The 22351-nt window shown below is 52.4% G+C and overlaps 10 protein-coding genes across 10 annotated transcripts; 7 read left to right on the forward strand and 3 right to left on the reverse strand.

Moving 5' to 3' along the window:
- Positions 1-1435: 1435 nt before the first annotated feature.
- Positions 1436-3083, reverse strand: BZA05DRAFT_382431 (uncharacterized protein; the record flags this gene model as incomplete). Its single annotated transcript, XM_051482115.1, has 3 exons — positions 2916-3083; positions 2600-2818; positions 1436-2543 (listed from the first exon to the last, which is right to left on the reverse strand). Coding segments are annotated over exons 2-3 (1030 nt in total), but the record flags the coding sequence as incomplete, so codon positions are not given.
- Positions 3084-3408: 325 nt separating this feature from the next.
- Positions 3409-7655, forward strand: BZA05DRAFT_470036 (uncharacterized protein). The gene is made up of 11 exons (XM_051487878.1): positions 3409-3578; positions 3637-3856; positions 3915-3974; positions 4045-4335; positions 4390-4649; positions 4717-4858; positions 4922-5455; positions 5509-6551; positions 6653-7273; positions 7331-7403; positions 7453-7655. The coding sequence occupies exons 1-10, from the start codon at positions 3442-3444 to the stop codon at positions 7377-7379; spliced, it is 3357 nt and encodes a 1118-aa protein (XP_051344385.1). The 5' UTR covers positions 3409-3441; the 3' UTR covers positions 7380-7403; positions 7453-7655.
- A 742-nt stretch (positions 7656-8397) lies between these two features.
- BZA05DRAFT_440403 (transcriptional regulator of RNA polII, SAGA, subunit-domain-containing protein) lies at positions 8398-9687 on the forward strand (the record flags this gene model as incomplete). Its single annotated transcript, XM_051486593.1, has 4 exons — positions 8398-8596; positions 8658-8929; positions 8986-9094; positions 9152-9687. The coding sequence occupies 4 exons, from the start codon at positions 8398-8400 to the stop codon at positions 9685-9687; spliced, it is 1116 nt and encodes a 371-aa protein (XP_051344386.1).
- Positions 9688-10246: 559 nt separating this feature from the next.
- Positions 10247-10714, forward strand: BZA05DRAFT_440404 (uncharacterized protein; the record flags this gene model as incomplete). The annotated part of the gene is made up of 2 exons (XM_051486594.1): positions 10247-10306; positions 10352-10714. 2 exons carry the CDS (start codon positions 10247-10249, stop codon positions 10712-10714), a joined length of 423 nt encoding a protein of 140 aa, XP_051344387.1.
- Positions 10715-11153: 439 nt separating this feature from the next.
- BZA05DRAFT_382439 (small-subunit processome) lies at positions 11154-12145 on the forward strand. The gene has a single exon (XM_051482116.1). It carries the CDS (start codon positions 11232-11234, stop codon positions 11994-11996), a length of 765 nt encoding a protein of 254 aa, XP_051344388.1. The 5' UTR covers positions 11154-11231; the 3' UTR covers positions 11997-12145.
- Positions 12146-13826, reverse strand: BZA05DRAFT_432644 (CTLH/CRA C-terminal to lish motif domain-containing protein). The gene is made up of 4 exons (XM_051486227.1): positions 13528-13826; positions 13348-13475; positions 12605-13282; positions 12146-12551 (listed from the first exon to the last, which is right to left on the reverse strand). The coding sequence occupies exons 1-4, from the start codon at positions 13646-13648 to the stop codon at positions 12324-12326; spliced, it is 1155 nt and encodes a 384-aa protein (XP_051344389.1). The 5' UTR covers positions 13649-13826; the 3' UTR covers positions 12146-12323.
- Positions 13827-13838: 12 nt separating this feature from the next.
- Positions 13839-14816, forward strand: BZA05DRAFT_432645 (uncharacterized protein). Its single transcript, XM_051486228.1, has 2 exons — positions 13839-14090; positions 14146-14816. The coding sequence occupies exons 1-2, from the start codon at positions 13988-13990 to the stop codon at positions 14619-14621; spliced, it is 579 nt and encodes a 192-aa protein (XP_051344390.1). The 5' UTR covers positions 13839-13987; the 3' UTR covers positions 14622-14816.
- A 959-nt stretch (positions 14817-15775) lies between these two features.
- BZA05DRAFT_414550 (mitochondrial import inner membrane translocase subunit tim16) lies at positions 15776-16244 on the reverse strand (the record flags this gene model as incomplete). The annotated part of the gene is made up of 2 exons (XM_051485261.1): positions 15776-16177; positions 16242-16244. The coding sequence occupies 2 exons, from the start codon at positions 16242-16244 to the stop codon at positions 15776-15778; spliced, it is 405 nt and encodes a 134-aa protein (XP_051344391.1).
- Positions 16245-16725: 481 nt separating this feature from the next.
- Positions 16726-18535, forward strand: BZA05DRAFT_329794 (uncharacterized protein; the record flags this gene model as incomplete). Its single annotated transcript, XM_051480504.1, has 4 exons — positions 16726-16803; positions 16876-17025; positions 17093-18019; positions 18068-18535. The coding sequence occupies 4 exons, from the start codon at positions 16726-16728 to the stop codon at positions 18533-18535; spliced, it is 1623 nt and encodes a 540-aa protein (XP_051344392.1).
- Positions 18536-20471: 1936 nt separating this feature from the next.
- Positions 20472-22340, forward strand: BZA05DRAFT_330529 (uncharacterized protein; the record flags this gene model as incomplete). Its single annotated transcript, XM_051480541.1, has 5 exons — positions 20472-20640; positions 20697-21368; positions 21427-21514; positions 21567-21916; positions 21973-22340. 5 exons carry the CDS (start codon positions 20472-20474, stop codon positions 22338-22340), a joined length of 1647 nt encoding a protein of 548 aa, XP_051344393.1.
- Positions 22341-22351: the final 11 nt, after the last annotated feature.

Raw genomic sequence — 22351 nt, forward strand, 5'->3', positions numbered from 1 at the left:
GTGACATTCTATGTAGGGAGAGAGGGGGCTTCGTGAATGAATATCTTCATCTTACCTGAAGGCGCCGAGGACTCGAAATTTCTTGGCCTCAGTGCCTTCGATAGACCAGTGCAGTCCGTTTTTTCGGTATCAGTCGGACTGGACTGTGCAGTCTGCGCGGCTGATAACTAGGACTGGACGGACGGCAGTTTGAATAGAAAATCTTTGAACTCAGTGATGAACTCTTTTCTATACGTCTATAATACCTACAGCTATTGTAAATCCTCCGCACACAGTGCAACCACACAGTGGTAGTCTCCCGTATTGATACCGCCCTACCAGTATGTATGATACCAGTTCCAAGACCATCCCGTTACCAGCTTCTGAGACATTCTAGTGCCTCTGGTGCGTCATCCATCACCCATGTTTGCTGCAGCGCCGGCGGCCGTAGCGGCGATGAGAGAGAGAGAGAGAGAGAGAGTAATTTTAGCCCTACTTAACACACGTTCCGTCTCTGCGCTCAATGCGGGAATGCTCAAATACCTTAGGTAGGTACTCGAGTGCGATTCTGTCAAGATCTTGCCAGCCAGAAGTTGGAACCCTCGATCATGATTCATATATCGATGCTCAAGTTGCAACCCGTTGGAGTGTACGCCGATTACGGTCCCGTTAGTAGCCACAAGGTGGGTAGTTCGACCCCCACAGTCTCGGAAAGTGGTAGTCGACTGGCTTCGACTGTACGGTAGTCCGGGCGGCAAAATGTTGGACGGACTGACTACACACCACCCTTCAATTTTATGGACTGGATAGTCCGGACAGCAGTCCGGACTCCGGTCTGGACTATCGGGAGCACTGCCTGGCCCCTTGTTGTGATTGTTGCGTGTTCAGGAAAGGGGTTGTTCAACGTGTGGAACTTTGGGATACACGGACTCAGACTCGGATTCGAAGGGAGGGTTCCGTCCAGACTCCAGAATGGCTTCTGGAAGCCTCTTGAAGTGCACTGGAGTCCAGGTGGCAAGGCGGTACAACGTGCGGGAAAGGCGTTTTTTCACACCTTGTAGGACGGTATGTAGGCGGCTTCGTGATGTACATGCCTCAGGAATGAACCTGAAGGAATTGCCCCTTCGGCCCCCTGCCGTGGACCGTGGTTGCGACCACGAGCACGAGCACGAGCATGTTTTTCTTCCGCCCCGCTGACGGACTACGGTGTTACATCTTGGATTCTTGAGCAGATGTAGGCTCTCCCGCATAGGAGTGAGAATTGAGCAGAGGGGGGAAAGATGATGTGAGAGTGATGGTGGCGTGTAACGGAACGTGCTTCTCCGTCAGGGAGGCAGTGGTACGTACTCATTGTTGTATTGGCACTCAAAGATGGCTGTCGAGGAGTGTGTTGGCAACTTGGCGTGCGCTACTCTGCCAGCATCAATGCACTCGGACGGCATTACTGTCGTATATACCTCACAGGACGGTAAGTATCAATTAGGTACTTAGCTAATGTCGATATCTCATATCTCGTATCTATCTCTAGAACATACTATGTACAGTAGTCTATGACTCTATGTTAATGTTTTGCAAGTCTCCACCGCCTCCATTTCCCCCTGTTTCCTTCTACCAACGGCCGCCCTTCTTTCCTCCTCTTTCCGCCTCCAATGTACCAGCGTCAACTTCAGATGTACGATGAGCAGCCCCAAGAAAACAATAAACACCGCACCGACAATCCCTACAACGCCATATATTGTGATCATCGAGAGCTGATAGCCAACCCCCTCCAGCGCCGAGCCCTCCTGTGTCCCCTGCGCCGTTCCCAGCGCCACCTGCAGCGCCGTCAAGATCACCGTGATGTACGCAAACACCAAGATCAGCCAGCCCAGCTTGCGACCAAAGAAGTGTCCATACTCGGTGTAGATATAGTGGTATCCACGCATCATCTCGCCCGAAGTGAGGCGGTAGATCCAGTTGAGGCGATCACATCTTAGCTCGCCGTAGACGTAACGTTTATTCAGCTGGTCGCGGGCGACCAGGTCGAGGTGCGCACGGATACTCCCCGCAAACGCCGCCCACTGCGGCCACAGCATGTCCGCCGGCAGCAGTCCCCGCTCCACCGCGATCCGGAAGTCGCTCTCGTGCAGGATCATCTCGACGTAGGAGGCCAGGAGGCCGCAAGCGCTGGCGTGCAGCTCTGCCGCCGCCGGCGTGCACAGGTGCGCGGCGAAGAAGTTGTAGTCCATTAGGAAGAGTGGTAGCGGCTTGATGTAGATCTTGCCGTGCTGGTGCACGAGGTGCAGGTCGGTCTGCTCGGCCACGACGATCTCGCGCTCCATCATCCGCTGTCGGTGCAGCTGCCGGATGTGGCCGGCTCGTCCTGCGAGCCAGAGGTAGTCGTGCACTCGGTTCAACCGTGAGACATCGAGCTCGGCTGTGAGGTGGCTGGATAGTGTGTGCTTGGGTATGAAGATGCTGCCGGGGAGCTCGATGTGGTCGCTCGAGTGCACCGGGAGCTCGGGGATGTTGGCGAATGGTATGCTGTGTGTCGCCGCGAAGGGAGGGAAGAGGTGGGAGGCCGGCTGTAACTCAATCCGCCGTTAGAAAACATCCGGTTGTTAGATTCGGGATGTCTGACCTCCACGGATATCATGCTTTCCAACATGGCTATCTCTGCGCAAAAAGGTAACTATAGTCTATATAGTAGGTACGTGCTGAAACGATTTCGGTAGATGATGCTTAAGGAGAGGAAGATGTTGATGCACGATCTGGAGGTTTGGGGCGCACGCGAGGGGATCCGATCCGAAGGCAGTCGGAAGAAGAAGAAGATGTAGTTCTTATAGTCGTCCCAGATGAACTAGAACCTTCCTCGTGAGCCGTGCACAAACCTCACTCGCCGGACAAACCTCACTCGCCGGACAAACCAGAACCTTCCGCGTGGGCCGTGCACAAACCTCACTTGATCAAACACGCCGCTCCGACAACAAAGGCCTTACGGGCCGCAACAGAAGACAGCCGCGGAATGGTAGAAGAAGAGAGAGTCTGGAAGGGAAATGTACCGATGGCAGCCCTTTAGAGCTCCATGCCTTCGTCCTAAATAACAACAACCATCCTCCTCCCCTATATCTCGCCGGTCGTGAATTAGCGGCAATGGGAATGGTGCCGGTACACTGCTTAACCCGCTTAACGATTCCCAAGAATAGCCGTTTCATAATGCTTGCTGGTTGAGGTGGTTGCCGCCTGCTGATTGGGCCGGCCCGCCAGGGCGGCAATTAGTGTGCGCGTTGGCGCCTGATTTCGCGCAACCGCAACAGGGGCACTGCATGAAGAGTCCCACCAGTTGACTCGTCGACAAGCTGCGGCGCGTAAAAGTCGTCACACACATATCCAAGTAGTCGTATATATGTAAGGGTTCGGCCATCAACTTTGAATTTTGGCAATTGAATTCGAAATCCACAGCTGAGGCCCGATACAGTGAACATGAAATTCCCGCTAGACTTGAGTAATGAACGCTCTACCGGAAACGGCGCCGAAGAGCAGGAAGACAACTCAATGTACACCATGAGGATAGTGGCTCCCGGAACTGGGGTAGACGGCAACGAAGAGCCAATAGTCGAGTAAGCGCCTAATTTTCCGATTATTCGTATAAAGTCAGCCTTTACTGATTGTGAATAGCATCATCGGAATGCAAGGGCTCGGGGCCGATCCTGATACCACATGGCTTTCGAATGGAGTGCACTGGCTGCGAGACCTACTTCCACAAGATGCGCCTCGGGCGCGTATAATGGCCTGGGGGGATGACACCAAGTTCTTCAGCAAAGCACCCAATGCAAAAATGGAAGACTACGCAAGAAGAGCAATTTTGGGGACTTTTTGCAAAAGGCGAACGAAGCAAGTAAGGATGATTACGTTGGTGGCACATAACAAAGAGATGGATTTGTAACGGTTTCTAGGAACGTAGGAGACCAATCATATTTATCGGGCACTCCTTCGGGGGAATCATCACCAAGCATGCAAGTAAATTCGGATGGATTATGTACATACTTCATATTGGGACGATTAAATTCTAACCACAATTCATAGGCATTAATCGAATCAGCTGATGATTCGTGGTATAAGAACATCACCGACTGCACCGTCGGAATCATTTACCTAGGGGTACCGCACTACGGACTTGCGATCCTGCCGTTTGTGGCTGGAACATTTGCTAGAATTTTAAACGTCTTCACCAGGTCGACTCCAGATGGTTTATTCCGAATTTTGACAAAAAACTCGTCGAAACTGCTTGATCTTGAAAAAACCTTTGCCAGCAAGGTTCCAGCCTGCAAGACCACCTGTTTTTACGAAACGAGGATATCAAAGTACAAAGTACTCGTAGGTTATATAGAAACCCCCGTGAGGTCTTCGTCGCTGACTCAAAGATTCCAGATTGTTCCGAAGGAATCGGCAGTGCTGAAAGGTCAAGAGGGTATTGCATTGGATGTGAATCACTCGGGCTTGAACAAGTATGGATCCAGAGATGATCCGAGCTATGCGGCTGTCCGTGATGTCATCTTAGGATGGATACAAAGCCTACCGCCACTCATAATAGCGGCAGCTGAGAAAGCGACTGATGCCGATGAGGCATCTAAAATTCGGCCGGATACTAACGATGATCTGAGTGAGCAGGAGGACAAAGGCATACAATGGTTCGTGTTTACCGCTCTTACTCACCTCGAAGATGACTGACGGCAACTTACCTCGTCTCCAAATCAGGGAAAGTGTTGCTCTCGATGAGGCCCCGGAGTCATTTTGTGTCCCTAACGACACGCCGGCGTATCGTTGCAGCCCATTCATGGGTAGGGAACAAGATATCCAGCGATTACACGACTTGATTAAAGACTGTGATGGAGAGCCCGTGGCACTGCTCGGTGCTTCGGGAATTGGCCAGACTCAACTGGCCCTATAATATGCTAAACAGCACGAAAATGTTTATCCGTATCAGGTTTTTGTGAACTTGGATACCAAAAATCTGTTTTACGAGTTCATATACTGGATGCTCGGACTTTCTACGGGTTGGGAGTGGGAATTCCGCGTCGATATCGCGGAGCGTTGGATGAAGAACGAACACGGGGAGAGAAAGGGGAACTTACTTCTGATACTGGACGGAGTTCCCGAAACAATGCGGCAGCTTGTCGCTCAATTCCCTCTGGGTATAAGGGAGAGTCAAATCTTGATGCTCACCTCGGACAGAGTAGGGGATGTGCGCGAGAAGTTCAATATCACCAGATGTTTGGAAGTGGGACCTTTGGAGAATGAGTCGGCATTGGCGATATGGTCCGACTTGGTGGGCAAAGAGATCACTGGTGCAGAACTTCAAAGCGCCAACAGGATGCTCAAAATTTTGGACAAAAACACAGAGGCAATCGTTCCAACTGCCGAGTATATGACGAAACATCAACTCGGCTTTCAAGAATTTGAGAACCAAATCAGTCCGGACGGTTTAGATTCCTCGGTAATTTCTAGCTGGCACTCTACTCCATGTTATCCTATCTAACCAGAAAGCAGAAATCTGAACCTGGGGACGGTGATAACGCTCTGTCGGCGGCGATACTTCTGGTCCTCGGGCGGCTATCTCTACAGAGTGGAGACCTGCTCAACATCTTATCTTTCTTTAATCCCAACTACATCCCGGTTGATATGCTTCACAACGGTGCGGTTCGAGCCTTTACCGTCACATGCTCAGGACAGGATGGACGGCCATTAGATCCATGGCATACGCCGATAAAGGAACTTTTCGAAGTTCTCAAAATGCCTACCGATCTTCATCGGGCTCTCGGGAAGCTTCAATCACTCTCGGTGATTGAGAAACCGTTATGCGAAGGCGATACTGTGCCTTTCATCCGCTTTCATCCACTCTGCGGAATACCCTCATCCTCCTGGTTATACCCCGATGAGCTTCCCTACTGGATCGAAGCCGCTGCAACCATTGTTCTCGGGGCATTGGAGAAAGGGCTAGAGGAAGCGGGTGGCAAAATCTGCGCACGAAGCTACAGGCTACGACCGCATGTGCTCTCTGTTTTGAAACACATGAAAACTGATCCTATACGCGAATACCAACCGTTCTTCTCGCATATTCTCGCTGAACTGGGTGCTTTTCTGCGGAGCTTCTGCGATTACTCGGAGGCTCTTGACATGTTTCAACTCGCGGCTTTTGCCAGTACGAACGATCGCAATATAGGTCCCAACGATCCATACACACTGCACCTTCAAGAGCAACATGCAAACCTATGTGTAAACCTAGGCCAGTACGAAACCGCAGTAACGATACACAGCGAGGTCCTCCAGAAGCGAAAGAAATTGCTGGGCTGTTTTCATCCGGACACAATCCGCGCCTACTGCAATATCGCGACGCTATCGGCTGCCCGCGGAAGGTACGAGGAATCGGCGAAGTCGTTCAGGTGGGCCGAACTTCTGATGAGATGTCTGTCGATGAAACGGATGTGTCCGAGACCATTCGAGCTTTCTTACATCCCGGAGGGCCTTGCACTCGCCTTGTGGAGGCTGGGTCAGGATCGAAAGGCCCAACGGTTACTCGAAGGAGCCCTCAGGTACGGCAGGAGGCCTTGAAGTCCTCGACAGAATACCGGGATAGTTGGGATGGTCTTCAACCTCTAGTCTCTATTTATTGCATACAGGGGCAGTACGATAGAGCGGAGAACATCTGCCATCAGATACTCCAACAGGCCGAGAAGAGATACGGTGACGAGCACTCAGAAACAATGCTTTTGAAGCTACATCTTGCGAATGTCTTGGTCGACCAGAGCAAAATCACGGATGCTAGGGAGATCGTGTCTTCCTCGAAAAGATCACTCGAGACGTACCAGGGCTCTTTCGATCCCACCATGCTCCTCGCAAAGGAACGTCTGGCGGATGCATTGGAAAAACTCGGCGATACTGAAGAGGCTGGAACATACTACGAGAAGATCTACCAGGAAAGGAAGACGCATTTCGGACCAGCCGATCACACCACATTGCGCGCGTTGGAGGGAAGTGCTAGAGTCAAGGGAAGCCTAGGATTGGTCGATGAAGGACGAGATTTGTTTGTTCGTGTTATCCAAGGGAGCACCGATACGCTTGGAAGGACACATCCCCGGACGTTGGAGAGCTTGCAGACGTACGGGGAGTTTCTAGTGCAAAGTGGAGCGAAAGAGGAGGCATCGACAGTATTTACTGAAGTACTATCAGTACGGAAGAAGAAACTCCGGAAAGGTCACCCAGACACGCTCAGAACGATGCAACACCTAGCCAACTGCACCACACAACTTCATGGGTAATATCCTTCTTAAGTTACGCATCGGATGTCAGTCAAGTAGCTGACAACCCGTAGCTCGACGAAGAGGCGCACAACGCTCTTGTCCGCCGAGGTTTCCGAGTAGCACGCCAGCTGTGAAAATTCCCCTGTATGTCCCCTTATTCCCATCTTTATGTGTTGTTGCTAATGACTTGAAGATCTTTCAAACCAGGCCATCATTACCATGGGTCCTATAATTAGAGCACACGATGTTGGGTGCTATGAGCAATACAGGTCTCCTACGAGCTCTCGATCTGTAGCAAGCGGTGGTGGATCTAGCTGTAATATTTATGTATGAAAGTGTTGGAATATATACCTAGGTAGACAGATGATGATATTCTATTCGATACAGAAAGAAGAACCTATCGTCCACGGCGAAGACCTCTATTTAAGACTGAGACGCCACCTAAGGTTGGCCGCTCACCAGACTTCGCCTGGCCATCGAGGCTCTTCCACCGTTGAGACTCTTCCACCGTCGAGGCTCTTCCACCGCCAAACCTTGACTCGTGCCGAGATCTCCGGGCGACCAAAATTTGACAGAAAGAGAGAGACGGTGAATAAACCGTTAAACCTCACCCAAACAATGAGGATCACTAGTGGAGTTCGCGAATGACAATCCTGAGTGCAGTCTTCGAATTCCAGCCATAAATTTCTCTTGAATTGCAAGTGATGTTCCAAGGTTCGATAGGTATGGGATTATGGGGCACCTACCCATATCGTTTGCCACTGGGCACTTGGCGAAGTTGGGTAGGGCTGAATGGGAAGCGCCAAGCCCTCTGGTAAGTGAAGGTCCCAGGCCATAATGTGTAGTAAGCTTTAATTCAACCTCACCTCTCCCCACCCGCACCGACCTCCCCAAACCCTACTGCACCACACGCACATCATACTCACTAGTGCACCAAGCTCTCAGCAGCCGGGCTGAAATCGTCTCTCTCGTGAACAGCTCACGCGCACGCGTCTAGTTCCACCCACAACCCTCGTTTTACATTACCATCAGGGGGTGGCCAGCACTTCTACAGTTGGTTGGGACAGAACTCACGCGTGGGGGATGCAGAATGGACCCATCACAACTCACCAAGAACCCACCACCCCTTCCATCGGCCATGTCGTCGGCATCCTCGAAAGCGGCAATCAACGGCTCGTCGCCATCGCCCACCACCGCGACGTCGAACTCACAGAAGATGGCTCCGCCGAGTGTCGCGCCGCGACTCGAGATCCAGCCACATCATGAGGCGCTCAAGGGCGCGCTTACGAAGGAGAATTGGATGACGTACACCGAGGCCTTGAATAAATTCCTCCGAGGTATGTCCTGCTGCTCCGGAGCGGTGACGGCGGTGTAGGCTGATCTGTGGGGAATGTGTAGGCAGACTGAGCGACCAGGAATTACTCGAGGATATAGGACCGTTTATCAAAGGACCCAAGATCCGGCTACATAATAGCCTACTGATGGCTCTAATCTCGAATATTACTAGGGATGCTCCGCAGGTCGATGTGGCCACTTGGGTTTCGGCGAGTGATAAGCCGAGCTCCGTGACGAAGTTGCCGGCTGGTGATATCAATGAGCGGCGGCTGAAGAAGGAGATCATGGCGATCTCGGCAAGGGAGAGGAAAAGGATTAAGGAGGTGCCGGAGAAGGTGAGCATTTGGTCCGCGTTGGGTGAATTGGGGGTGCTGATATTTGTGTGGAGCAGAATGAGAATATCGAGGATATGCTCGGTAATGCGCTCATGGAATATCATACGGCCAAGCAGGTCAAGCCGCCCGATCCTCCTCCACGTAGCGCCACAATCAATAAGACCAGTGAGTTCCCACTTCAACGTTACCCGAGTTGCTTGGCCCACTCGCTGACATCAACAGATTGGGAATCCGAAATTAAACAGCGCTACATGCTCCCGCTCGCCAGTGAAACCGGCGAGTTTCCTGACGTGGACAACATCCGTCTCCGCATGCTCCCTATCTGCTACGAGGAGGGAATTCCCGGCGGCTGCTCAGTGGAAACCGCAAACTTCATGAACGTCGCCGCCGAAACGTTCGTTAAAGAAATACTCACAACCATCATCGGCCGCGTGCGCTCCAACGGGCCAATCTACGTGCAGACAGATGCGTACCGCAAACTAGCACCCAAGGGCCGCTGGGTCCCACGCCAGGAACGCCCACTTCTGGGAATGCATGATGTGAGGTTGAGCTTGACGCTCGGTGATAACTTGCTCACGCAGATGCCCACGAGTATGAAGAAGATTATGGCTGGAGGGTGGTACGAGAGGGATTACGAGGTAGATACGGCGTTGCAATTTGAGGATACAGTTGATGTCGGCGAGTGGCAGGGCGGCGCTCCCGAGGATAGAAAAGAGCTGAAGGGTCTATTGGACGATTGTCTGGCGTTAGGGACTTAGTATCCTGTATTGCACCGCGCACTGCACTACACTGCACTTGCAGTTGCTGGCGTTTTCAACTACTACATCTCGACTTGGGTCTGTTTGTTTCTTACTCTGGGCTACCCTGTATTATAGTTTTTTTTCTTGTTTCTACCTGGTCATGGCGTTGTGGATATGATTTTCTCTGCTTTTAATCTTCTAAGGCTTTGTGTTGAACGACTTTTCTCTAGATAGAAATCTAGCTTGCCGATTGCATTCTTTGAGCAACATCATCACTTACGAGGTACGGCCATACGATCTGCTTCCATCACTCGCACATTCCGTTCACACAAAACAACAAGGTTAGGTCTCGACGGCCTTTGTCCCGCAAAACCCAACACCCACCAACACCACCACCACCACCCCAACTCTCCCTCCCTTCCCCAACTCACTTTTCATCACACCACATTCCTTTCCAACCTCAATTCACAGCAAACCAAAATGCCGCCCCTCCTCCCCCCTAGCTCCCACCTCCACCCTCCGCCGCCAGCTCCGGGCGCAACTGGTCGACGCCAATCCCGCCATCCGCGCCACCGCCATGGACACCATCATATCCCTCCAGACTCCGCGGATCGAGACCTTCATGGCGCTCCCCGTGGTCCCTCCCACTCCATCCACGCGGCACAGACTGCACCGGTGCTAGCTCGCGCTGTCGAGAATGTACATTCCGGCTGTGAGGCTGTGGACGTGGATTTCCTGCTGGCGCGGGGCAGAAGAGAGGGAGAAGAGTATCAGAGGATTCGCCGAGTATCAGCGTGCGCTGGATGAGGCCAGTCGGAGAGCTCTGGAAATTGGCGACGAGGAGATCGTCATTGGCCGCTGGGAGCTGGTCGGTTGGGCGGTGGTGACGTGCGTGTTGGGCGTGTTTCATTTGCCGGGTTGGCTTCTTGGAAAGGTGAAGAGCTTGGTGAAGAAGATCAGGGGGAAAGAGGTGAAGAGGACGTTAGAGGAAGGGAGGGAGAGGGAGGGAGAGAAGGTGCGTTCATCGGATGGGAAAACGGTCTAGGTTTGAACTAGAAGGTTACCTGCCTCTTGAGAGGTATTGCCAGCAGCAAGTTGTCAACGAACACGAATGTTTCTATTCGGAGACAGAGATCATGGATATCAATGGTGCCGTCATTCAATGGATTGTTTGTAGAAATAATCATGTGCAGTCACTCACTTGACCTCAGAGATCCCTGTTGAGGATAATGTCTCTGTTTATTGATTCATTCGCAAAACACAGCGGATGACCAGCTAGACATACCAGACAGAAGGAGAAGCAAGTGTGAAATAACAGGATTCTCCAGGTGTGCAAATATTACCAATATGATAAATGTGCAATATCTTGAACGAGTGACGACGGTGGCTTTTCAACGAGAATCGCAACAATCCCTGTCCCTCCCGTGCAGCTAGCCACCATGCCACCACTAACTAGCGTCAAAGCACACGCGCATTCCACTAAAACTTTCTTCATCAAATTGCCCAGCTCCCCCAATCCTACCTTCGCACCCCACCACCCACCCCACCACAACCACCCAACGATGTCGTCAACCCTCCGCAACGCCGTGCAACGGCGTAACCACAAGGAGCGGTCGCAGCCCGCCGAGCGCGCGAAATACGGTCTCCTCGAGAAACGCAAAGACTACCAACTGCGTAGCCGCGACTTCAATGCGAAAAAAGCGAAAAAAGCCGCCCTCACCCGGCTGGCCAAGGAACGCAATCCCGATGAATTCTACCACGCGATGACGAGCGCCCGGACGCGAGACGGCGGAGTCCGAGTCGCCGACAGGGATACGGCAAAGGTGTTGACGCCCGGGGAGGTCATGCTGCTGAAGACGCAGGATGCTGGGTACTTGCGCGTGCAGAGGGATAGGGAGAGGAGAGCCATTGAGAGCTTGGAGGGGAGGCTAGCGTTTGAGGCTGAGGGGAAGCACACGGTTTTTGTGGAGGAGGTGGAGCAGGCGAGGAAGTTCAAGCCCGAAGAGTTCTTTGGGACGCATGAGGACCTGGTGGATAGGAGGTTTAATCGCCCGAGGATTGAGCAGTTGGCGGAGGGCGGGTTTGGGGAGGATGTGGTGAAGGGAGGGGAGGATCCGGAGGAGGCGGAGGCCAGGAGGAGGGCTGAGAAGAGGGAGAGGAGTAAGCTTGCGAAGGGACGGGAGCAGGCGTACAAGGAGCTGGAGGCGAGGATGAAAAGGGAGAAGGATTTGAAGAAGCTCGAGCGAGAGCAGGAGATGCAGAGGGCGAGGATGGTCAAGGGAGGAAACGCCACCATTAACAAGCACAACAAGGTCCGGAAACGGTAGTGGTTATGACCGTCTTGGGTGGCAGGCGTCTGGGGGTCAAAAGTGATTTTTCTTGAGCGATAAAGATTCTGTACGGTGACCCGGTCTGATAATGGAAGCTCATCTGAAAAAAGCAAACGCTGGTATGTCTTACAATACACAATGATTATAACTGAATTGAATCGAGAGGTAAGATACTATAGACACTGGAAGCCCTGACCAGCGGCGATACAAAAAGAAAGAAACCCAATACACCATAGCCCATCCCGTTTGATTTGTCCCAAACACCTGAAGAAGAAAAGTAAGAAAACAGCAGTGAAATACACATGTGCGTTGAAGAGCAGCGCCTCAGATTATGACCTGCTTGGCCTGAGCCAGCGTGCTCTCCTTTGGACAATACGGGCACTTCAACGATGGAGCGCTCCCGCTCCTTGCCAATCGCTGCAACGACTCCAGTGCAATGACGTGGCCACAAGGAAGCATCATTGGAGGGTTTTCCTCCGTTGTCTGGTCCTTGGAAACAGGACAGACGAAGATGGAATGGAAATGGTATGAGGGAGGCAAAGGGATCTCGACCTGTAATGATATTAGCAAAAGTGACAATGTCGACACACAAGAGCAACACGTACAGGCAGCTCGTTCTGCGAGGTCCACTCGGTTTTCTTCTCCTTCATGATGCTCGTCATCTTGAGCAGCGTCGGAAGAGCAATTGCACCGGCTGTAGCCGCAAGATACAACGGCGACTGCGCCGACAATCCCAAAAGCGAACAAAACTCCTTGGTGAAGGAATGTGCCACATCTTCCCATGTCTTCTCTGGCTCCAGAAACGGCCTTCCATATGGCGACTGCTGCAAATTATCGGTGTACAGGAAGGCAGTCATCAGCATCTGCACCTCCTTGAGATGCTTATCTTGGAATCTCCCAAACTCCCTCCTAGCATACTCCATCGCATGTTTCCTCCCATCCATACCGTTAACGAACATCGCCACAAACTGTAACTTGCACAGATCAAACTCCAGGTTCGAACCGCGCTGTTCCAGCTGCCGAGCCTTCTGCCTAGCCCACGCTATGGCTGGATCCAGATCCCGTTGTTCCTTCATCGCCTTGAGGATCTGGTACATCTCAACGAACTCGTCCTGTAGCTCGGGTGGGATGTCGAGGTCGCCGGCTTCTTGGACGAACTTGCTGGCTACGGTGAACTGTCCCTCGCGGATGAGGTGCATTGCGATCGCCCGATTAATCAAGTGGCCTTCGTTCGATAGCGCATCATAGTCGGACGAGGAGAATGCAGATGCCGCTTTGAATTTCTCTAGAAGTGTCAGCACAAAGACCAAGTACCTCACCCTCGACCCAGTCTATTGGCTATACTGACTTTATCGAGAGCTTTCCCGTACCGGTTCAGGGCCGTGTAGACTTCCTTATGATCGCCGCCGACCTTCTCAAGCTGCGAATTCACAGATTGTTGTAGCCGTGCCAACGTCATTCCACGTGAAGACGGTTCTAAACAGCTGTCAGACACCCCCCTTCCCGCCTGCAGACAATAGATCCGAACCTTGGGCAATCTGGTTCCGCGCATTTTCGAGAAGCGCGATGCACTTATCGATATCGGTGACTGCCTTCGACAGGTTAGACTTATTGTTCAGCCGGTCGAATTCCGCCTGGATTGCATCCATTTTGATGGTAGTTATGCAGGTAGAGTAAAGTAATTGCTGTAATAAGTTGTCGTCGCGCTCCGCTTTGTTGCGTGTGTGTGTGGTGTGTGTGTGCAAGAGTGTGGGGTAAAGGGAGGATCCTCTCTCTGTCTCACTCTCTTGCTCTTCAGCTCTTGCTTTCCCGAGCTCGGGAGTGAATGGCTGGGCTCTGGGCTGTTGCTATGTGGATCATCGATCGCATCATGTGCGGCCACCCCACTTCCGCCGGGTAAACTTCGCCCAAAGCGAAACCCCCGATGGGGGAAGGGTGCGAAACGCGCGAAATTTCCGCCACACTTGAACAATCCCACCACCATCAAAATGCCGATCAAGCTTCACCGCGATCAATTCCGCTGGACCAACGGTCGCGGTCATGACCAGAAGCCAGTACTGTACTCTCAGAAGGCGAATCAGCACGGTCTCGGTACTTCGCTCCCTCCTTAGCAACATGCGTTTGTTCTTCCGCTGACACTGAGCAGGAAAGAAAGAACACAACGCCGACGACTGGTGGGCTAAGGCCTTCGACAACCAACTCAAGTCCCTCGATGTGTGCAACTCCTCTACTGGTGAGGTCACCGTCAAACAAACGAAGATGACCGCTACCCCGATCGGAATGCACATTGCGAACCGGTATTATATCAAATTTGTGCCTGGAGGGGTTCTGAAGGGGGACGTCGAGACTGCACAGGAGGAGGCTGCTGCTGCGGCGGCGGTGGTGGCGGAAGAGAAGAGGGCTCAAGAGAAAAAGGACAAGAAGGCGCGGAAAGAAAAGAAGGATAAGAAGAGCTCACGCAGCTCACGGGAGAGCACGGCGGATGGTGGGAGGCGCAAGGAGAAGAAGCAAAAGAAATCCAAGGTCGACGAGACGAGGGATGAGCGCAAGGAAAAGCGGCGATTAAAGCGGTTGTTGGAGAAGGAGATGGCATTGCTTCAGATGACAGCGACGGAAGCGTAACGTTGACTAGATCTTATTTTCTACGGAGTTTGGGGCGTTTACAAAAGTGGGATTCTGTACATACACGGGCGCACGCTACATTCGCTCAAGGTGGTTGACGGCGGTCTTAATATAGGGTGGAGACGAATGGCTTGACTACTTGGATGGCCTATTGAGATTCCACCTGTCGTGTAGTGGACTGTCTTCGTGTTGTCGGCGAGCCCATTAATTAGTCACGAGTCATGACTCGTCGGCAGACTGAGTGATCGCAACTCAATTCCGGACTGCATAAGATGATGATTGACCTTCCTACGGCGGGGTGAGTAGACATGATACCTGGCTGACTGTGAATATATCCACCACAAGGATACTGTTGGATGGGGGCTGATGGTCTCGAGTCGGAGTGAATCGATCCCGAGAATTCTAACTGCCCAGCACCCAAATGCAAGACATTCTTGCTACAAACGTCCGTTCGAAATCCATCTCCTTCCGCATCAGTACTTAAACCCTTTTGTAAGCAACCGGTCATTCCCACTCGCTCGCGCGAACCAATCCTTTGCCTCGTCAATCCGTAATCTCGATCGCCGCAGTCCAGATATATGCGGTAATAAATTGATGTTCTCTCTCTTGATCCGTAATATCCACTTACGTACATCCCACATCGCGCCCTCCGCCAACAGGAGTGGACGGTGGGGAGGAACCGGAATATAACTACTATGATCTACTAAGGTCGAATGCCCTGATGATAGAACAAAAAACAAAAAACATCCATTTGCATTTGATTCCTTTGGGCTTCCCTAGTTATCCCGCATTGCTCAGCCTCAAGGAGGAAGCGGAAATAGAGCTGAACGTTGGTGCGTCCCGAATCTCACATATTATCCATGGGTTTCATGATACACGGGCTATGCATGGCAGATCGGTGCCGAGAAAGCCGTCTATAGAACGTGATTAGAGTAAAAGCATAACAGCTGTGTAAAAATGGTGTTGGATCATGATCATCAGTGTATGTTAAGTAGAGTAGTATACAAGAAATGAAAAAGGACAGGGGATGATGCCCCAGAATCAAGCAAGTCTCCGTTTCGCCGTCTCTCTCCGCCGTCTCCTCCGTAGTTTTTATACAATCCCAGCTCCCAACTCCTCTGTCTATACTCAATTCACCCTCCCTCTCCTCCGGCTTATGGTGGTGCTGAAGCCGCTGCTTCCCCCTGCTTAGCTTTCCCCGCCGCCCTCTTCGCCTCGGCCTCTAACCGCTCTCTTGCTCGATAAATTTTCGACTGCAGGTAGAAACTTCCGCCCTTCTTCGGATCATTTCGCTCGAACAGGATCTTGTAGCGCTCGGCAACAGCCTCCATTGACGGACCCTCGGCGGCGGGCTTGACACTCAAAATCTTATACGCCTCGTCGACGGTAAGCCCCCCACGACCTCCCAACGCTGCGCTGCCATTGCCCGAGACCTGTCCGTTCTGAGCTGCCTTTGCGTACTTTGCCGAGGCTTGCGCTTGCCGATAGGCTTCGACAAAGGCACGGCCGACCACTCGGCTGCCGACGAGCACGATCTGGGTTAATATTCGGTGTGCCTGTGGAACTGGGTTAGAGTGGCCAGTTTGCCGGTGGCGGGGTGTCGTGTGTGGGGTTACTGACCATTGCTGTGTGTTGACGTTGTCGCGGTAACGAGTCTGTGGACGTCGACAGAGAGAGAGCGTGTTCTGTGCTCGTCGTGCGCGGGAACGAGAGACTGTAGGGGTGGTCTGCGTGGCGGTGGATGAGGTAGTTGCAGTGGTTGGTGAGCTCTCCGTGCTTCCGTAGGTTGTTCCGAAAGTCCTTCCAAAATTTCTGCCGAGCCACAAACAACCCTTCACCCTTGCCGCCAATCAACCTTTTTGACGTCTGCGAAGGAAGAGTTGCCGCCTAATATGGAGTAGTTAGCCTAAGCCTCTCTTGGCTCCGCCTCAATAGCTACTAACACCGCGAGAGAGAACGGAAGGGAAGGAAGCCTCTTGACTTGTCTGGGCTGAAAGCTGAACCGTCTCGCATCATCACCTCGCGGTCAGATAAAGAGGCCTGCCCCACTATTGTCCACCCTCAAAAAACGGGATTCGCCAAACATTCTCCCAGAACCTCAACCATGTCCGTGAGAATCGAGCTCGACAATCCCAGCGGCACCGGCCATGTGTTTACCTGTCTAGACTATGTGTCGGGGAAGGTACCTAGTCTACCTTGCCTTACTTCCTCACGACGCAACATGGAGTGCTGACGATGGTGATGATTGCAAAAGGTCGTTCTGAGCATCCCTTCCGAGGAAACAATCTCTTCGGTTACCATCAAACTGGAGGGAGTATCCCGGACCCGGCTAGAACCTCCGCGTTTGGAGACTCCGGGGGAGAGAGCTCGGGACAAACGGCGGGCTGAAGTCGAGATCCATAAGGTATAGCAAGCATCACCCGTGCGGGGCTGGCGGGGGTGCAGCGTTCACTGATGCAAAAAGCAAATAGTTCCTCTACATCGTTGACACCGTCTTCCCCGCCGCCGCCATCTACGCCGCCGCCAAGGATAACACCACGGGCTTCACGTTGAAAGCAGGACAATACTCATACCCGTTCAGAATCCGTATACCGATCAACTCGGCGTGTACCGACACCTCCGGAGGTTTGCTGCAAAAAGTGAGCTTCGATATTTCGAATAGGACCGTAGACTATGCGAAGCACTCGACGCGACATGTCAAGGGGACTCTACCACCGAGCTTGAGCGGTATTACTGGGGACATCGCATGGATCAAGTACTTCCTGAAAGCGACGGTCAACAGACCTGCGTTCTACAAGACCAACCTGCGTCAGTACGATCCATTCGTCTTCCTACCTATCGAGCCTCCTCGTCCGCCGCCAACAGGCGCGGAAGCTTTCGCCCGGAGAAAGCACGAATTCATCCCCGCAGATCCTCTATCAGCGACCAAGAAGCCCGGCGGTATATTCTCCTCCTTCCGCAAGCCCGAACATGCCGCTGTCGGCCCACCAGTCCCGGTCCGCTTCACGGTGGAAGCCCGCCTTCCCTCCCCACCGATCCTAGTCCCTAACGAGCCCATCCCCCTTCGCATCCTTCTCACCAAGCTCGATGACTTCCGTGATGTCGTCGTGATCCGCTCCCTTCAAATCATGCTCCTCGCGACCACCCACATATCCGCGCATGAGTTGGTGAAGGACGAATTTACGGAGCTCTGCCTCCTCAGCGTAGCAGACCTCCGGATACAGCTCGGCGACACAAACTCGCCGCCGAATGTCCCGCTCGAGGTAGACGCCTCCATGTGGCGCGGAAAGTATCTACCTGAAACGCTGCCGCCCACTTTCACCACCTGCAACATCAGCCGTGCCTACCAATTGAAAATTGAGATTGGACTGAGTCGGCCGGATGAACACCACGTCGATGTAAGCTCCCCGTGTACTCGTCCCGAGAACCCCACTAATAACTAGTAGATACTTCCCCTCCTCTTTCCAGTTCAAATCTACTCCGGTATTAAGCCTCCCGCGCAACTCATAGCCTCGGCGGCGCCTCGAGTGCCCCTTCAATCCGCCCCACCCCGACACCCCTCGTTTCCCAACGAAAAAGCACAAGCGCAGGCCTACGGTAGCAATCTTAAAGTCCCGCTCGCCCTTCCGACCGGCGGAAAAACCGGCTCCTTTTCGGCCAACACCTCACCGGTATCGAGTCCTGTCACACCATACGCTCCGCCACTGCCAATGCGTCCACACTCTAGTGCTGGTCCTGCCACTGTTCACCAGATCCCGAACGATTACAATGAGTTTGCTGATGATTCCGTCCCGCCGCCGACGTATGAAGACGCTATTGCGGACGATATTGCGCCGGTTGATGGGCCGAGACGCAGGTACCAGCAGGAAGGCGCGTATTATCAGCCGCTGCCGGACGATGTTAGAGATCATTGATGCGTGGAGAAGGGATGGGCATTGTGATTTAGTTGAGATTGTGAGGAGGGGACATCGTAATGGCGGTGGTGTGTACCTACCTACACAATGTGCTCTGGTTGACCATTTTTACCGCGACGTTGAAGGTTTTGACTTTCATCACTCGATTTCTTGCTTGCTTTTACAGTTTAAACTAGTATATAATTCATGCTTCAATCATATTCGTAACTTCAAACAGACCAGCACATAACACCAACTTACCTCTAGTACACTCCGAATAACTGACCGACCATCGATTGTTTCAGTCGTTTAAAGACGACAGAGGATTCGGGGGAGCCCCCATAGTTGTTGATAGAGGTAGATCTCGATGGCGGGCTGATCTCGTTCGCAACATAGGTGTATCTACAGGCCCGTCCCACAGCTGTGCTAGAAGTGAGGCGACTGAGGGGAATAGCTGCTGATGATTCAATTTACCTCGGAACTTGCTGATCGCAGAGCTGAATCAAGTTTGACCGGACGAGAAAAGAAAGTGGTGCCATACTCGCCAATGTACATAACAGTCATCATCACATAGTGTTTGCGCCCGTAGTCTCGAGGTTGAGCTCGAGCTTGTGGAATTAAGAGGGTAGCTTCGACCTCGTTACTCTATAGCGGTCTGGCCGTAGCGTCTGGAGGCTGCCATTTCATGATTCATCACTTTCTTCGGCTTTCGTAATCAAATCTTTGGTTGGCGAGCCCGACGCTTTCCGAGTTGGTGGTGTTAATGACGACCATACTCCTTCCACTCGTGGCGATTTGGCCGTAACGGTGTAGATAGGAATTGTGACAACAGGAGGAGGTGCTAGTCGGCCGATTTATTCGCGTTTCGGTGTCTAAGGTGTAATTATGCTTCCTCGCATACACGGAGTCGACAGTGTGAATGACACTGTCAAGCCCAATCTTGAAACTCGTTTCATGTTCGAGGTTCAATGGAATCTCAGAGCGCTTGATAATGTTCATGAATGACACCAACCACGATTTGGAATTATACGGTGCAGCATTGCTAAGGCCAATTGAGTAATGTTTCTCCCTTGGAAGAACCCATTCACCCTGGACCTTATCACTTGTATTTTCTTGAGAACGGGGGATGGTTGGAGGCGCGATCATATTATATCACTCGCGCCGACCGCTGTATACATCAGTGTTTGACGCCCTCAAGATTTTTTTTTGAAATTAACGGAAATGGTCAAATGCAATGAGAGAAATATAAAAAGGAGTATACTCAAGCCGACCGGAAATGGGGGGATGAGGCTCTCTAAACGAGCTAAGCCCCGCCTAGGCAGCCCTCAAACGAAGATGAGATGTGGACTGGTCATCTCCGGTCTCGTGATCGGAAACGGTCGATTACAGAATGACACTTCCTCAAGCTCTCTGCGATCGGCCGAATAATAGCGTTCAATCGCTTTCCGCTTGTGGCATTTGTCCCGGTCGTTTATGAGCTTCAGTCACATCGGGTTGCGCTGATTTGTTGCTGAGAAAATGCTGCCTATCGATTGGCGCTGATTCTCCCGCCTTATTTTAGGTGTTAATGCAGTACGTCATGACAATCCCGCCTTGTGCATCTGTGTGCCGGCCGGAAACAGAACACAGCTGTCTTTGGTAATGAAACTCCACCTCCACCGCAGGGCGAAGATCCGCTATATCCGAAGATGACATAATTGTGCACAGAGAGAGGGAGAGAGATACAGAAGAGGGTGCCAATCCAAATGCATGAGAACCGAAACCGAAACATAAGCAAACACAACCTCGACAACATATCATATATCATCAACCCCGCTCCGACTAATTGCTTTGCATGCTTCGTTGCCGCCTTCTCCTCTCTCCTCTCCAACGTGTTACTGTTCCTCTATCACACACGCGTCCTACACATTTCCCGAACTATAGCTACATCTCGAGAAGCTTCAATACGACCCCAAACATGACGGCTACAATCCAACAGAAGGAGTACAAGCTCAAGCTCGACGACTTCGACCTCAAGAACGGCGACAAAGTCGAGGCCGAGATCGACGGGCTCGAGGGCGCCAAGGTGCTGTTGCTGAAAGCTAATGGCCAGTTGAGAGCTCTCGGGCCGAGGTGCACTCACTACGGTATGTGAATCCCAATTGTGTGGAAGCTGTAAGACGTGCTGAGATGTTACCTGTAGGTGCGCCTCTGGTCAAGGGCGTGGTTTCCGATGACGGCCGCATCACCTGTCCCTGGCACGGCGCCTGCTTCGATACCACCAACGGCTTCGTCGAGAACGCTCCGGCACTGGACCATCTCACTTCATACCATGTCACGGTGCGTGACGGTGCCGTGTACGTTCGCGGCGACGAGGAAACTTTTAAGGCCGGCAGACGGGTCCCCAACATCGCTTGCTCTCCGCGTGCGAACGAGAAGGTCTTGATTGTTGGAGGAGGATCAGGAGCTATGGGCGCCATCGAGGGAATCCGTGAGAAGGGATACACAGGCCAGGTTACAGTGCTTTCGAAAGAGGCGTATCTGCCGATTGACCGTACGAAGCTCTCAAAGGCTTTGATTCAAGATGTCGCAAAGGTCCAGTGGAGGGACGCGGAGTTCTACAAGGCGGCTGGAATTGACTTTCATTTAGAGAAAGAGGTCGAGTCAGTTGACTTTGCAGGACATAAGCTGAAGACTAAGGATGGAGAGGAGTTTGAGTACAACAAGGTCATCTTCGCTACCGGAGGCACCCCGAAACGGCTACCGATGGAGGGGTTCAAAACGCTAGGCAATGTGTTCGTTCTCAGGGGCATTAATGATGTGGAGAGGATTTTGAAAGCGGCCGGCGACCACAAGAAGAAGATTGTCGTAATTGGTGAGTGCGGCCCAAAGAGAGCTAGACAAGCAGGAAAGATGCTGATGCCCGTAAACAGGCTCGAGTTTCATTGGAATGGAGGTTGGCAAGTGTCTTAGCGGCAAGGGCAACGAGGTCACCATTGTCGGAATGGAGTCAACCCCTCTGTAGGGTTTTTCCAGCATTCTTTCATCATCCTGATGCTAACCTTTCTACCAGAGAACGAGTGATGGGTCCTCAAGTGGGTGCCATTTTCCAGCGTCAGCTCGAGAAGTCGGGCGTCAAGTTCTACATGAGTGCCCAGGTGGACGATGCGAAGCCCTCTTCGTCAGATTCGTCGGTCGTTGGTTCGGTGGCCTTGAGGAGCGGTGAGAGCCTGGAGGCAGACCTGGTGATCCTCGGAGTCGGTGTGGCTCCCGCCACCGAGTACTTGAAGGCCAGCGGCATTAAGCTTGAAGATGACGGAAGCGTTGCCGTTGACGACCACTGGAGAATCAAGGGTGTTGAAGATGCCTATGCAGTTGGCGATATCGCCACATATCCTCACGGTAGCGGAGTGGTTCGAATCGGTAATTGAACTCAAATCCTCTTGTCTACTATATGGCTAACCATGAAACCCCCACAGAGCACTGGAACGTCGCCCAGAATGCTGGTCGCCAGGCGGGACGTCACATTGCCAACAAGCGCAAGCCCATTCCGTTCACGCCCATCTTCTGGTCAGCTCTCGGAGCCCAGCTTCGCTACTGCGGAAACTCAAGTGGAGGTGACAAGCATGACGATGTGATCCTCTTGGGAGAACCCGACAAAGACAAGTGGGTTGCGTATTACACGCAGGGCGAGAAAGTGGTTGCCGTGGCGAGCCAGGGCACTGATCCTGTGGTCGTCCAGTGCGCCGAGTTGATGAGGAGGAGTAAGATGCTGTCGAAGAGCGATATCCAGGCTGGAAAGAGTCCGTTGGATGTCTATCCACCAGCTGAGATTACTGCGGCTTAGGATGTGACTTT

The sequence above is a fragment of the Tricharina praecox genome (assembly GCF_024521635.1).
Source record: "Tricharina praecox strain CBS 144465 chromosome Unknown BZA05scaffold_1, whole genome shotgun sequence".
Lineage (NCBI taxonomy): Eukaryota > Fungi > Ascomycota > Pezizomycetes > Pezizales > Pyronemataceae > Tricharina > Tricharina praecox.